At 42.2% G+C, this 16,427-nt stretch overlaps 1 protein-coding gene across 1 annotated transcript; it reads left to right on the forward strand.

Annotated features, from left to right (window-relative positions):
* Positions 1-12,011: 12,011 nt before the first annotated feature.
* On the forward strand, positions 12,012-13,580 carry LOC147463501 (uncharacterized). Its single transcript, XM_086529079.1, has one exon. The coding sequence runs from the start codon at positions 12,209-12,211 to the stop codon at positions 12,902-12,904; it is 696 nt and encodes a 231-aa protein (XP_086385205.1). The 5' UTR covers positions 12,012-12,208; the 3' UTR covers positions 12,905-13,580.
* The last annotated feature ends 2,847 nt before the right edge of the window (positions 13,581-16,427 follow it).

The raw sequence follows: 16,427 nt of genomic DNA on the forward strand, positions 1-16,427 counted from the left end.
TAACCCACATGACCAAAAGGTGACCCAAAGCGGCACTAAACTTTAGAAACGGCATCAGACACACAAAGCGTCAAATAGCTCTCGTGGCCAAACCGCATGTCCGTTTGCCACCAAACTTCACGAGCGGCTTTCCTAGACCATCAGCAACCAAGTCCTATGGTGGTAGACCACCACAAGTCATCGAAGACATGTAAACGCAACCACGAGTCTTCGATGACTATGGTGGTAGACCACCATAAGTCATCGAAGACATGTAAACGCAACCACGAGTGCTTCTAGAGCGACAAATTGCCAAATGGAGCTCCGGTGAAGCCAAAGTCGACAAAAACCATACGGCAAGGATCCCCAAGGGATCGGGAAGCTATGGAGACCAACATCAAGAAATTTCATCGCTGAAAAGCACTCCAAAAGTCAGAAAACGGCTTGGAGGCTCTGAAATCCACATAGGAAGTTATTTTCTATCCATTTGACTTTTTGTTGAAATTAGGCTTAAAAGGGACTCAAGGGGACTAAGGGCAGGCACTTGTGATAGTTTCCATGAAAAAATCACCAGGAGACATCCTACGCGTAGGATGTCTCAAGGGCATTTCTGGGCACAGAACCCAACATTTCTCATCACACACATTTTTTGAATAGCCTTTACATGCTAGCCACCAATTTTCATCACATTTGGACCAACATTGACCTCATATGCATGAAAAAACGCAAAGTTAGGGCATAGAGGCAATAATGGGCCATAGACCTACCAAAACTTGTCAAAATCACATGAAACTTGCACAACACATTCATGAGCACATAGCCAACCAACCTGTGTGGTCACCTGCAAGAAATGATGAAGTAGACATCCTACACGTAGGATGTCTATTTGACATTTTTGGCCTACAGAGGGTATTTTTCCATTCCATATCTTTTCACATCATCTTCAAGAGCTCATATATCAAGTTTAAAGCCATTCTAATCAAATTTGACCCCCAACACCTTCAAGATACACTTTTTGAGCCCAAAAACACTACACAGGGTCTTACCAACATCAATTCTTGTCCAAATCAAAATCCAAGAGCATGGCCATGTTCCCCATGCCAAGGACTACCCACAGAACAACTCCCAAGCCATTTTGATGAAATAGACATCCTACGCGTAGGATGTCTCCAGCATGTTTTTGAACTTATGTGCAAAGAATGACATCATGGAAGCCAATACCATGGTGCAAGGAGCCCATATATCAATTTTCAACCCATTTGGACATCAATTGCTACCTGTTGTGGAGATTCTACCCAATTTGTGAGCCTAAAGCCTGAATCTGCCCAAAAATCCACTTTTTGATGCCCAAATCCAAATCCAAGCACATAGCCATGTTGTACAGGCCAAGGATCACCAGCATGTCAAGTATCACCCAAATTTGATGAAAAAGACATCCTACGCGTAGGATGTCTAACTGAAAATTTTTTGCCAGAATTGCACTGTGAGCACACGCACAGTTTCACAAGTTCCTTTTAAGTTTTATTTTCAATTTTCAAGTCATTTGGATAGTTAAAACTCAGTTTCTCAGGCTGATATGGAAAAAAAAATGCTAACTTCGGACTACTGAGTGCAACAGGATCTATGGCAGCCGCAAAGTCACCGGCAAAGAAGAAGAGGATGACCATAAAGGATTATTTGGAAGAAGTAGAGCCCTTCGTCATACCAGAAGGAACTCTAAAGCCAACAAGCACATGGATCCAAGAAGACCTGCTAGAGCCAAATGATCTAAAGATTTACCAAGGCGTGTTCAAAGACAGCGCAGGAAATGTAATAGAGCTACCAATGCTACCGCGGGAACTCAATGAGTTCGTCAGAAGCAAGATGGCGGAGTATCTGGAGAATATTGATCTCCACAATTATTTTGAAGTTGTGCCGACAGGTATTGACATAAAAAGAGTATGGGAATTTGTGACGACAATCAAGGAAGATGGAATGGCCAGAGTAACGGATCTGCAAGGCAAGCCAGGTACGGAGATTCTAATCATAGAAAAAGTAGTAGCAGCTGCACTAGACCTCTCCAACAAGGGGGATAGTGTAACCAAAAGAAGAGACGAAGTAAAGGTGTACACAGAAAAGAAAGCCAACTACACCTTTGAAGACATTGCCAACCCTAAAGTGGCAATCATGAGTCAATTGTAGAATCAATATTTCCATATGTGTACAAAGCAGCCACAAAAGTACACGATGTCGCCTGCAGCAATTGCCACAACATTCACCTGGGCAATGCAGAAAAGCAAGCCGAAGGTAATCAATTATGCAGCTTATGTACATGATAATCTGGTGAAGATGGGCAACAAGAACCCCACATACATCGTGTCGGGTGAGCTAATCACGAAGGTGATTTATGGAGCATTGCACACCAAGGGAAGATGGCCCGACCCTCCATCACAGAATGACTGGCTGAGGCTCAAGGAAGATAAGGAAGACAAACACCCAAAAGCACCAAGGGTGGCAACCCGTTTAAAACGCCGGTTAGAAACCGTGCAAGAAGAGCAGCCAGAGCTGAAGAAGGGAAAGAAGGAATCTGCCCAAGTGCCAGTAAAAGAGACGAAATCATAGAAAGCAGCACGGCTAGAGTGGCTGATGGAAAGCTTCAGGGCAGAAAGAGCCCTCAAAGGAGATTTAGACGAGCTATGGAAGCCGCCTCTAGAAGCAATGTCGGGATCATCCCGAAGGGTGCACAGAGACAGATTCGACAATTATATTAAGAATTTTGAGATTTTGGATGCCACGGCGGAAAATATCCCACATGTACCATTTACAGAAGAGGAAGTGGAGCAAGTCCGACGGCAACTGCTAGAGGAGCAAGAAGGCCAAGAGAGAGAAAGGAAGACAAAGGCAGACAGAGATTTCAAGAAAAAGCCGACAACTCCACCATCCAGCCCTGAGTCCAGCCCACCACCCTCACCAGCTCCTCGTAGCCCTCCACAAGAAGAGAAAGAGGAGCAAGACAAACTAGAAGACCAAGAAGAGTCAAAGCAAAAACAAAGCCAAGAGCAAGAACCAAAGGAAGAGGCTAATCCTAAGAGTGAGCAGCCAGAGCCAAATGAAGCAAGGTATAACACATTTCTAGACCTGCTAGTAGTTGTCGGATATACAAAAGAAGAGGCTGCCACAGTCGCATTTGACTTGGCAAGCACGGGGCCCAAAGAGCAAATGGAGAGCCTGAGGTTAGTGGAGCTTAAAGAAATGGCCACTGATACAGTGGACCTGCACCACCTGCACCCACCCACCAATGATTGGGATGTGGTGATGCAAAGCTAACCGGGCTAAGAGCACAGTCAATGGCCTCAGAAAGTGAAATGGCGACTCTTAAAGCCACTAAAGTGCAGATAAAGCTTGAAGTTGACACTTTACAAAAACAAAGCCAAAGGCAGATAGAGAGAGAGAGAGAGAGAGAGAGAGAGAGAGAGAGACAAAGCTGCAAGCCAGTCTGGCAAAGGCATTACAAAGATGCCAGGAAATGGAAAGAGAAAATCAGGCAGCAAATCAAAGACTGCAAGGAGCCAAAGAGGAGTATAGACAACTCAGCAAGTCATTGACAGATGTAGAGAGGGAAAGGGATAACCTAACCCTACAACTTGCTGAGGAGTCCAAGGAAGTAGAGGCCATGCAAAATGCCAAACAAAAGGCAGAAATAGGCCAGGAGGCTAGCCAGGATGAGGTCCTTGAGCTCAAGGACCAACTTTAAGTTAAAGATCAAACCATCCAGTGGCTACGAGCATCTCCTGCCAGAGTCAGGGCTACTAGCTCGTCTGACACCACTACAGAGAGCCAGATCTATGAAGAACAGATGAAAGAGCTCCAGAAAGAGTTGACCTTAGAGAAGAAGCAAAGGTTGATGATGGCACAAGGGTCGGTGGTTATGCAAACACGCATGGAAGAATAGTAGAAAGCAATGCAAGATGAGCTAGAAAATATCAAGAGAAAGCTCGAGGAGGCGGAGAAGATAAACGCCGAGTTGAACGACCTCCTCGTGAACATGGGAGAAGAAGCTGAAGTAGAGAAACAGACACTCCAAAAGCAGATAGATGAGCTGAGAGGACAGCAGGCAGAAGAGCAGGCAGGCACAGGGCAGCAGCCATGGAAGGCATAGACCTAGAGAATTTGGCAGATCCTGTGGACACACCCATGCAAGAGGAAATCCTAGTAGGACCCTCTCAAGAGCCACAAGATCTGACACAAGAAGAGGAAGAGAAGTTGCGCAAGGCCATAGAGGCAGAAATCACAGAAACGGCCAAGGAAGCCTTGGAATGGGAGCACAGGGTTTTTAAATCCATGACCATTCAGAAGATATACACCAGCAACCTCAGGCGTGAATGGCTACAGCGCTCTCTCCCATATCCATTGCTAAAGTACGAAGCCGCCACCATCAACAAGAGAATCAGAGAAGAGCCAACAGTGCCACTCTACACAGCACATATCTCCCAGCCTGAAGGGGCAAAGTTGATAGTCGACTCCCAACCAGGTGGAGAAAGGCATGGCTGACGAAGTATCCACAGTACCTAATCCATTTGGTAGAGGCACCCAAAATCATCAGAGATATCCATTTCTTGAAGCCGATTTACTCCAACCCTCGTGCTATGTGGGAGGGGGTGCTTAAGGTAACCCCTCAAGCTTTGGGCACCTTGGGCACCCTATTTTGTTTAAGTTTGAAGTGGTTCAATTTTGCCATGGTGGCAACAGGCTACATAGACGAGCAAGAGAGAGAGAGAGAGAGAGAGAGAGAGAGAGAGAGAGAGAGAGAGAGAGAGAGAGAGAGAGGCCAATGGCCCCAACCCCTTTCACCATGACCTTGAAATAGACTTGTTTTCCCTCTCCAAGGCAAAAGATTTGCTACCATCTGTGATGCCAGTGGTGCAAGTTGAGTGCAGCCTCCCCTTTGCACAAGACCCCATTCCCATGTGCATCTCTGCTTTGCCAATCCTCCATGGAAGATGAGAGAAAGAGAAGGGTGCATAATCTACAACCTCCATGACCTTTCCCTCTCCCCAAGACTCATAAATGCTCTAATACTAGTGTAAGAAACTAGGAACAACCACATGCTCATCACCACCCAACCATATTGTATGTAGACCCTTGGCCCTCTAGCTCATTAGCTATATATAAACCCACATATTGCATGTGTGTCCTAGCCCTACCCTTGGCTTGAAAATCAATCTTGTAAAGAAACGTTGGATGAGATGCAATGGGAAGCTGATTTTATACACTAGGATATAAAGACTGCTCAATTGAGGTAGAAGAGTTATGCCGACTCCAAACAATCTACTTAGATCTTGGGTGAAGGAGATATGGTATTTTGGAGAGTGAAATCTACACGTAGTTCTTTATCAACAAGTAAGTGCATGAAACTTGGTGCATTAACATCTCCATAATAACCTCTCTCATACGTAGGAAGAAGAAGGAAGGCACGTCTCTATACTTTCTCTACTAATTCCTCTTCTCCTTTCATAGGTGAGCTTGATCCCCATCACCCTTGTGGAAGAAACCTCTATGTAGCTCTCATTAGTTCTCTCTTGAAGCCAATGAACAAGCCCTTTGATCACCAAGAATCACTCTTTGATCACGATAAGAAGCTCCAAACTCCATAGCCATCATCTCTTCTCTTTGTACTTCCGTTCTTGTTCTGTGTAGGGAAACTACACTCTCGATTGGTGCTTTTGTGTGTATATAGGTATGTATGGGCTTGTTATTGTGATGTTGATTGATGCTTGTCCTATCATGTTTATCATGGTGATGTATACATATGATGAATTTATGCTCACATAGATACATAAAAAGCACGCTTTCCTCTCATGTCACCTATGCAGCAGGGACATTGTCTTAGTCATAACTTCCAAACTGTAATGAACCACATCAAACCCTTCAAAGAAGATATTTTCTTAATCATTTAGAGTGTTTTCCCTCTTTTGTCATGTCAAGACTCCACTTGTGTGAAGAGATATTGTGAAAATATAGCTTTCTATTTTCTGCAGTTAACCAAATTTATTGACACCGGTGGCTTCTTGAAGAGCTACCATATACATTCATCATATGACAAAACCCACTTAACTAGGTCAAGAAATTGATTTATAAATTTTGAAAAATGTAAACAGGTTGCTGTAATCACATCATGAGTGTGACTTATTAATTTATTTTGGTAAGGGATTGCATATACATGTAGGGGTACTACCATGGAGAGGTACCATATGGCGTTTATGGGTTTGATGTGACGGTCATAAGTGATTTATGGTTTGTTTTAGGGAGTTTCTTCCAAATTTTTTTATGCCTATAAACTCAGATTTTGATGTATGGTTATCCAACCAGAACAACATGGATAGCTTTGCACATAAAATGACATTCTTTTTGCATCATGATTGATAGCATGAGTCTCATATGAGTGAAGTGAGGTGGTAAAGTGATAGTCTAGTTATAGGTATGACATTGACGCATTGGTATGAGGTCAAACACCCTCTGTTGTATGTCATGTATGCATCCAAAAATAGGGATAATCTTTGTTTCAAATTAAGTATAAGTTATGGTTTATGGTTGGTGAAAGTGGTGGGGCTATTATTGTATCATGATTAGGGTTATGGGAAGATGTTATAAAATGCATGAAATATCCAAGGTTAGACATGGATATCTCATGTGCATGTGTATATGCTTTGCATCCTTCTAGCTCAAACATAGCTCTATGTGAGAGAAGGGTGATGAAGGATTATTTATGAACATGAAAGATGTTATGTTATGATTAGACCCATGTGCAATGTTCTCTTGGTATCTTTGATACAAGAGTAGGCCCACCTACATCGCATAGTCCAAGACAAAAGGGATCGATAACCTGGGGCTTATATACATATATATGTACACACATATATATACATGTATATGTACACACACACACATACATACATACATACATACATACATACATACATACACACATATATATATATATAATATATATATATATATATAATATATATATATATATATATATATATATATATATGTGTGTGTGTGTGTGTGTGTGTGTGGTGTGTGTGTGTGTGTGTGTACATATACATACACACACACACACACACACACACACACACACACACACACATATATATATATATATATATATATGCAGAGAGAGAGAGATACCATGTACACTCCAAAAGACCCATTCATATTGAGGATACGTTACATATATAGGTGAGACCAAGCTAGGTAGAGTGAGTCATATATAGCTCCAAATCCCCCACTCAAACAAAGGTCTCTACCTCTGGATGAAAAAACCCTTGGGAAGTACAAGGAGAAAACCCAAGCCCGTATATAAATGTTAAAATATGAACCAAAAGTATTGATGTGAAAGTGCATTGTGTATCTATGTAGTGCATGATGTCTAAAAGATTACAATGAGATATGTATAAAGTTACCATAACAATAGAGATTCTAATCTAAAAAGAGTGAAGCTAAGGCAACTCTAAGCTTTGAGTGCAAGAGAATGAAGCGTGACTCATTGAGGCCTTTGGTAAGAATGCCTGCAATCATCTGCTGCTGGTCACTAGGGTAATGTTCAATCATGATTGTGCCTTTACACACACCACAAGGGCATGCTAGAAAGAGGAGGACGATCACTGTCAATCAACATTTGTTGAAGCCAAATCAGTTGGCAAGCTGCAAGCAGTGTGGCAATAGCATATTTAGACTTGGTTGTAGAAATTGCAACACAATGTTGTTTCTGACTCGTCCAAGAAATAAGACAACCATTGATGAAGAAGTAATTTCCATTGGTAGATTGCATAGATAAATGTGCGAGCTAGCCCAATCTACATGTGTGTAACCTAAAAGAGAGAGGGATGGCATAGAGTATGATGTCAATAATTGTTGATAGACCAAACCAAAATTTGTAGTGTCGTTCAAGTATCTCAACATGCGTGCAGCAGAGTTCTTGATACAAAGCTTTTTGATGATCGATAAGCATAGTGAAATTGAAATTAAAATCTCTCATTCAATTGCAAAAACTTTTGCACAAGAAAAAGCAAGCTTTGATTTCATTTCTTGTGTTCGAGGAGCATGCTCAAAGGGGAGCTTGTCAAGGAAACTTTGGGATAGCCAAGGGCCATTTCCTCAAGACTCTGGCAAGGAATTTGTATGCAAAGGACACAACTTTAGAAGGACACGAAATCCATGCAAAGCCATTGAAAAGCGAGGCTTTCAAGGATCATGGCTCCATGTACATATATATATAGTTAGTGCAAGGCAGTCCAAAGCAAATAAAGCTTGCAAGATTGGAAACAAAAAACAAAGCTACGAGCTGAATCCAAAGTAGGCAACAAAATATTCTCTCGAACCGGGCCAAAGGACTTCAAGATTGGGAAGGGGAAGAAGACCAAGGCTGGCAAGGTCTTGAACAAGGCTTTAAGATTGAGAAGGCAAGCAAGACCAAGGTTGTCAAGGTCCTAAACAAGGCTCTCACAACAAGGCTATCTTGGCAAGAAATATAGGCAAGGAAAATTTAGCATAGGATTCACAAGAGCTCTTTTGGAGCTAGGGGATTTCCATAACAAATAAGTCTACGAGACGCTATACACAAAATGTCACAAAATAAGTTCGCATAATTTCTTCCTTTTCATTGTTTATTGTGCAGTTGTCGGTTCTTGCCATGGGGCAAGGACCTAAGTAAGAATCCAAGATGATTCTAGTTGAGATGTTACTATGAGAAGCAAAGCTTCCTATTTTTGGACTCTCGCATAGTAGCTTCTACCAATGTTTGATACGCCATTACCATACAAACGTTGGAAGGTTTTGCCAAGGTATCGAACGGGTTATCTCGGCATGAACCAAGTCATGGGGATTACATGTTACATATGATGCTCTAAATATATCAGAGTCCATGGCTATGAGTCGGATTCTAACAAGACTGCAAAAACACACTCTATAATTCACTTTCAAGCAAGCCTTTGCTTCTGGATTTTGAGACAACTGGCCACAAATGGGCGACAAGGTTAGACAATTTTGAGTTCTTCTTGCGAGATCTTCTACTTTTCAAAGCAAAGTTCTTTGAAGTTCATGACGAGAAGCAAGGCTTCTACCCCATGCCAAGGTATTGTTCATTGACTTACGATCAAGGAAAAAGCACACAAGTCTGGTAAATTGGCAATATTGGGATATAAGCTCATAATTTATGTATGGTAATGTTAAATTGTGGTGCATCCATGATAGTATAGATCATGCAAGGCATTTATGATATTGGTTCAAACTATTGAGACCGTCATGGTAGCCAAGGGATTATCAATCTATTTCTCGCACTTGCATGCATGGCGTGCCAATCAAGTGGAATTAAATTCACTCAATCATTTTTTATACTTTTGCTATAACACCAGCTATTCTATCAAGGACATAATTGTCTGCTTATTCATCACGGTGAATTCAACTTGACGTGGTCTCTACATGCACTGGAATCGTGCGATTCTTTAAGACGAGATAAGATCTTGCTTAAAGAATCGTGTGATTCTTTAAGACGAGATAAGATCTTGCTTGTTTCCAATGATTTTTATTGATGATTCTCCTATTGATGTTGTTGTAGGCGTTACCCATACCTAAAACCTTCTACTCAATAACAGTTGAGGCTGGTATATTTACTTGTGTTTGTTGCACATGATTGTTGATGGGCACTCTATATCATTGGTTATATGCACAAGGTGCATGCACTATAGATTATGATTTTTGTTTGTAGTAGGCAGGCATGGTCTGGCTATCGAGCAACTAATTCATGGGATATAATGAATCTTCTTAATAGCCTGGAGGCAAGTAATCTCTTGTTTTAAAAACCAAAGAACATCTAATATGACTACCTTCTTTTTTCCTTGGGAAATTTTTCTCTTCTTTCAATGGGAAAATATAATAGTTTCAAAGACCATTTGTGAATAAGATTCCAACTTGAGAGGATCTCATGCTTAGTCTACAGCACAACTAATACATGGGATATCATGAATTTGCTAAGAGAGCCTCAAGGCAGGTAATCTCATGCTTTAAAAACCAAAGAATATCTAGTATGACTACCTTCTTTTTGGATTGGAAAAATATTCTCTTCTTTCAATGGGAAATTATAATGGTTTCAAAGCTCTAATTGTGAATAATATTCCAACTTGAGAGGATGTCATGCTTAGTCTACAGCACTAATTGTGTCTATTTCTAGGTATGATCGAACTAATGAGAAATCACTCCATAAGTGTCGATGGTCACTGATTGGCCTCTTCACACTTGTACTTTCATGGAAAGAAGTTCTCAAGTGCCAAGGGGTAGAAACTAAGTTCACTTCACCAAGTTGCTTACAATTACTATTAGTAGCACGATAGTCTATGCTGCTCTCAATTAATGATAGTTTAAGAAGTTTCTTTGCAAAATCTGACCAAATGGTTTAGATTTGGAAAATCTAAACAAGGGTTTTGTCTTGCCAAGGCAATACCCACTATCATCAATTAAATATTTGTTTATCCTCACTTATCTCTACTTTTAGTGCTTAACAAGTCAAAGGAATACTTGACTTTTTGAGGCTAGAATTTGGGTAATGTACCTTTGAGGTTTGAAAATTTCCCTTAACCTCTAAGTATACGGTATTTTTCACCTCGTAGTAAGCATATGATTTGGTTATGTTTTGTTTCTAAATATGCTTTGATTTTTACAAGTGGGATACGTATGCTTTCATCCACTTCGCTCTTCAAATACATGACAAGGTCATGTATGAGCAAAGGGTTTAGAGATGTCTACCAAATACCACCTCTATAACATGTTTCTTTTTCTAAATCAAGTGTTCACTCCCTATTGAAATGGCTATGGACCTACAAGGTAGGGTTTTCTTTGGCACACGTTGTTAGTCACAAGGTGTTCAACATGGTCTAGGAACTAATGGAGTTCGGTTTAGCCAATGTGGAGCACGCTCTATCAGGGTCCCTCTCACTCATGGCGTTGAGCGTTTTCAATTATCTCCACACACAAGTGCATCTCATACTTGATGGATGTCACATTTTTTGGTATCACTATATGAGACATATTCCACATGTGGAGAATAGGAGTCTTTGGGACTGACACTAGCGCCTGCTTCTTCAAATATGTGTTGCAACAGAGTCCGTAGGCACTAGCTAGATGTGTATATTAGACCTTTTTGAGCACGCAGTATTAGGAACAATTTTAGTGGCTAGAAATTGTCGAATACCTAGTAAGACTTATAAATGTTACAAGTATTGTTCAAAACAATATTAATGGATGGTTGTGTCAAGGTTTTTTAGGGTGCAATTTCACGTACCTAGTAAGAATATAGCAAGGCTATGTCCTATTAATGAAAATGTTTCATTGTTTGTACTTAGATGTGATTGATTTTAACATTCTACTATGGTCGAAATGTTTTAGCAAGGCTTTCAAGTGATTGCAGTGGGAAGTATTTAGTTTCTTTTCATAGAGCTATCTACAAATTTATTCCCTCCTCTTCCATATGTGCTACGAGCATAACATCCGGTATAAGCATTGACAACTATAGTCATGAAAATGCAAGCTCGGATAATTTTTCGCTAAATGCATGCCCACTAGGTATTATGGACCCTAGTGTTTTAGCAAAAGCATATTTGAAATGGCATGCAAATTCAAAAATTTGATCGGATAAGTTTTCGCTAAATGCATGCACACTAGGTGTTATGGACCCTAGTGTTTTAACAAAGGCATATTTGAAATGGCATGCAAATTCATAAATTTGATATAAAGTTTTTTACACCACAAGTACAGTATCTCTATGGGATTTATTGTGGGTCTACCTCGAGGTAACAATAATGTGACTATAACGTGAGTGCAACACAAGGGGTTATTTATTTTTATTTTTTCTCATAGTTTCATATACAAAAGGGTACATAAAAGAAATTGGAAAAAAATTACATATTCAATAGGAAAAGGGTGTATTTTATTTGTCAAAATATTATAAAATAAGGAGTTTTAAAAATAGTCCTTCAACGCATGTGATATACACAATTTGCACATAGTGATCGCCCCGAGGGGTCTACCAACCACTATACAAGGTGATGGCTCATTGGGGTAAAGACGTCTATGCCTTGCCCGATCGTCCAAGCTATGGGCGCCCGCCCACTACTCATCTTATTCTTGTACATATACCAAGAATAAGGAGTACCTCATTTTTTAGCCTTGCTCCACCCACACCGTGGTCTAATCTATGTCTCTCCCATCTCGCACACACACACACACACCGCATCCGCACCGTATACGCACGCAATTGTGCACACGCACTCTTCAACTGGTATCAGAGCTTTGCAACGATCGATGCATGTGCATTTCCCCCTCCTGGCGAGCTCTCGACGGTGGTCTCAGGAGCTTGGTCCTCACGATCATTTTCGAATCGGGAGCGGATAGTCATAGATCTCGGATCTCAGAGCTTTGCAATGAGGGAGGATTTTGTGTAGGAGACGGATTGGGGCTTGATCGGAGCGGATCCGCAAGATCTGAGCCCCGGCGTGCGCAGCCCACCTTGTACTCAAGAGAGAATCTTGAGAAGCTTGAGGAGAATCGAGCAGGGAGCAAGGAATCGAGCAGATCTTTCTTTGTACAGCCTATGAAAGAAGGCAATGGAAGCTCAAGGTGGCAGGAGTCAGCAGCAGCAGAACAGAGCAGTGTAGAAATCGGCGGGCCAATTGCAATAGCGTGCAAATTTGAAGGCCAAGCAGCTCGAAAGCTGATAATCAAAGGCATGAGACTAGAGCAGTGGAAGAAAATTGAGTGGCGAGCTTGCAGGCTTGGGGAATCAAACGGCACTACAATTGGGCATCTTGGTGGAAGCGAGCAGCAAGGGAGGGCGCAGAGAGTAGCGCAGCAGCATGCCACGGCCAGGAATTTGCAAAGCATTTTCGGGTAGCACTAAGCAGGACATCGAGTGTGTTAGTTCAGCAACAAAATCAAACTTGAACAGGGCTGAAAAAAGACGAGCGCTGTGAAGTTTTGCAGAGCAAGGGGCAGCTAGAGAGAGAACCTGTGTATGTGTTGCGCGCGCGCGCGCGCACACACACAAAGTCATCAGAGCGCGTTCAGACAGCATCACACAGAGAGAGAGAAAATTGAATTTTTTTAATTCTCTCCAAGAGTGTGTTCACACACAAAAGAAAGAGAGAGAGAGAGAGAGAGAGAGAACACCGACATCGTGAAGCATCCTCTCGACCTCAAAGGAGGTAGAGAGAGTGAATTCTGAAATTCAAAGAAGGGAGGGTGTGCGGAGACATACACACCCACTGTCGGATTCACTCGATGACGCCTTTGCCGGTGCTTTAGGCGTAGACTTCAACGTCGGCTCAGCTTCGTATTGAGTTGGGCTTCGACGGTTTTTTTTCCTTCTCGGCTTCGGTTTTCGGCAACTCGTCATTGACTTTGAGCATCGATTTTGACTTTGATTTGGTTTTTTTTTTTTTTTGCGTTCTTCTTGGCATCGGCGACTCAACATCCGCAGCTATGTGCACTTCCGTCCGGCGGCGGAAGGCGACATCGACCTTTCTGTTTTCTCGCTTTGACAAAGGGAGAGAGATCTAACCCTCATCCAGTGTAGCTTCGCCTACCGACTACCCTCCCACGTGCTCATTCCGAAGCGAGTTTGCTCCAATGGACATTCTTCGACACCTCGGCTTCCTGACTTCGACTTGGCAGGGGACATTTCGGCTTCAACAGGACTCCCAATTCCAGCTTCAGTGGCACATACCAACGCATAGCAGCTTCGACGGATCATTTTGGAGAAATTTTTTTCGCGAGCGTGGCTCTCGAACGATGATTTTGACCACAGGCAGCTAGTTTTGCTTTGCACTTGGTTTTCAATCCAAGTGCTTACCAATCGATGACATAGTATGTGCCAATTTCCTGACATACGTTTTGCTCATAGTTTGCGCTTTCTTGAATTGCAGACGATGTATGACTGTGTGGGGCATTGCAGAGAGTGATTTTATCATGATTTTGTGCAGCACTTTGCGGATAAAGCTTGAGCTAGGTATAGCTTGCAAATACCAGGTTTGGACAGGTACACGTCCATAGAGCCACTCGTTCATGAGTGAGCTTGTTTACCATGGTTTTGGTATTTAATGTATACCATTTGTGGATTTTTTTTACTGAGACACGGAGTGTTTGTAAACTTTATGCGGTATTGGTGAGAATTTTTGAGTTTTCAGTCAGTGTTAAGGAGAAAGTCCAGATTTTTCCCAGATTCTCACCATGTTTCATGCATATCTGTAGTTTTACTTTCTGATGGTTTAATGGTCGAGTATGACTCCCACTTTGACATGTTTTGTCAAGTTGGACACAATTAAGTGTTCATGTACCCACTCTCGCAGGAGTGAGCATTGCATATGCTTGTGTGGCTACACAGTCAGAGCTTTCACAAGTTTTTTTTAGAGTTTTGTGGGCAGTTTCTCTTGTGGGATGCGTTTTGAGCTAGTTCGCTCACTACTTGCGTATATGGTTATGCGCTTTACGCTCAATTGAGTTGTTTGTCCCACATTGCGTGCTTGCAGTTTGTAGATTGTGAAGTTTGCTTTTATGCATATGTGAGCATCGATTTTGATGTGTTTGATCATGGGTTTCATGATTGTGTAGTGATCAAGTGATCTCCCACTTTGTTGCCAGCTTGGCATGATTTATGGTTGATATTATACTTAAGGTTTTTACTCAGTTTACAGGGGAGACTCTACCAGAGTTTCTCCCAGGTTTTCTCGCCATAGTTTTTTGACATTCACTTATGGTTCCAGATATGTGTGATAGTTTAGAGTCTAAAGTGATGACTCATGAGAGACGACGGTCTCGTAGTTGCCGATACATGCGATGTTGGCATTGTGGTCACTCATGGGGTATATTTGATACACATGAGGTTTTAACACATGCTAGAGCAGTGGCTGCATATGCCAGTTGACAGAGATGTCACATTTGCCTTTAGAGTTCCTCTTGATTACATGTCTTTAACTGGTGACACTTCTCCACGTTGGTTGCTAGATGAGGATACAATTTTTCATGTCACACCACATGTGAGTAGTTTAGCACCTTCTCTAGTGGGAGGTCTACACTTGGCCGATGGTTCGGCATTTGACATAGAGGATGCAGGAGATGTTTGTTTTCTATTGCCCAACGGTGCATCATATACTCTACAACATGTGCGTTATGTTCCTCAGCTGAGATAGAGCTTGATCTTAGTGAGACGGTTAGCAGACTTTGGGTGTCAAATATTGGTTAGAGAGCAGTCTTTCCAGATGCATTGCGGCTCATTAGTGATTGCTAGAGAAGCACGTGGTGGCTTGGTATATCCTATGAATGTGTCTAAGGTTCGATACGGCATAATTTTGTTGCTAAAATACTTTGAGCGAGAGACAAAACGTGTCTCCTTCACGGGTGAGCTCCACCATGCTCACAAGACATAGCATTTAGCTGTGCAGGACGAGTCAATAGTCTCTATAGAGATAGAGGTAGAGCAGCAGTGCTCTAGTGAGACACAACAGGTGTTGTCAGAGTCTGTGCAAGAAGAGGTAGAGCGGGTGTGTCTGCTCCCTAGAGACACGAGCAAAGATGACAGACATGGAGTTCTTTCATATGCTCATATTAGAGACTAATGAGTTGGTGCCAGGATGCACAGTTCTTCTTATGGGTGAGAGGGACGTAGCTATCCCAATGTCGGCATTGACACACATCCATATGCAATGGGTAGTCATGATGATACAGTGATTACAGATAGCATAAGGAAGGCGTGTGCTGCAAAGTTTGCGCAGCGTTTGTCAAAGTTCTGGCGTCTCATGTACAACCTACTAGTGTCGAGGCCTGTCGACCTAGCAACTCTAGTGGGAGCATTTGCAGCAGGGATTGTCAGTCGTACGATGATTGATACTAGCATGATGCATAGTGGAGTTTTGTAGACCATACAAAGTGGTCTGTGGGATTTATATGCCAACTCTAGCTTGGGTACGCACGCTCGCCTACGACTAGAGACGATACGGCTATATGTAGAACGGCTGAGCGAGCCAATGGATGTAGGTTGAGAGAGCCTCTCACATGTTTTCTTGTACATACTAGTAGTTTAGCTAGTAGGACCCACTTATCGGCACATTCTCCTTTAAGTGGGAGATTGTTGGGGTAAAGGCGTCTATGGACGCCAACTCGCTATTCACCTTATTCTTGTACATATACCAAAAATACAGAATAGCTTTTTGTTGAGTCTTGCTCCACCCACACATTGGTCTACTCTCTCCTTCTCTCCTTTCCACACGCACACACCAACCACCGCATCCGCATCCGCATCCGCATCATGAACCCACGCATCCGCGCACACGCAAATGAGCTAGTGGACATAGGTTGAGAGAGTCTCTCACCTATTTTCTTGTACATGCTAATAGTTTCTCTAGTAGAATCCACTTATCGGC

The sequence above is a fragment of the Adiantum capillus-veneris genome, chromosome 2 (genome assembly GCF_014529385.1).
Source record: "Adiantum capillus-veneris isolate H3 chromosome 2, ASM1452938v2, whole genome shotgun sequence".
Taxonomy (NCBI): Eukaryota; Viridiplantae; Streptophyta; class Polypodiopsida; order Polypodiales; family Pteridaceae; genus Adiantum; species Adiantum capillus-veneris.

Coding starts and splice junctions, on each gene's coding strand:
- LOC147463501 (XM_086529079.1), top strand. CDS start 12,209: ATGTCTCTCCCATCTCGCACACACACACACACACCGCATCCGCACCGT.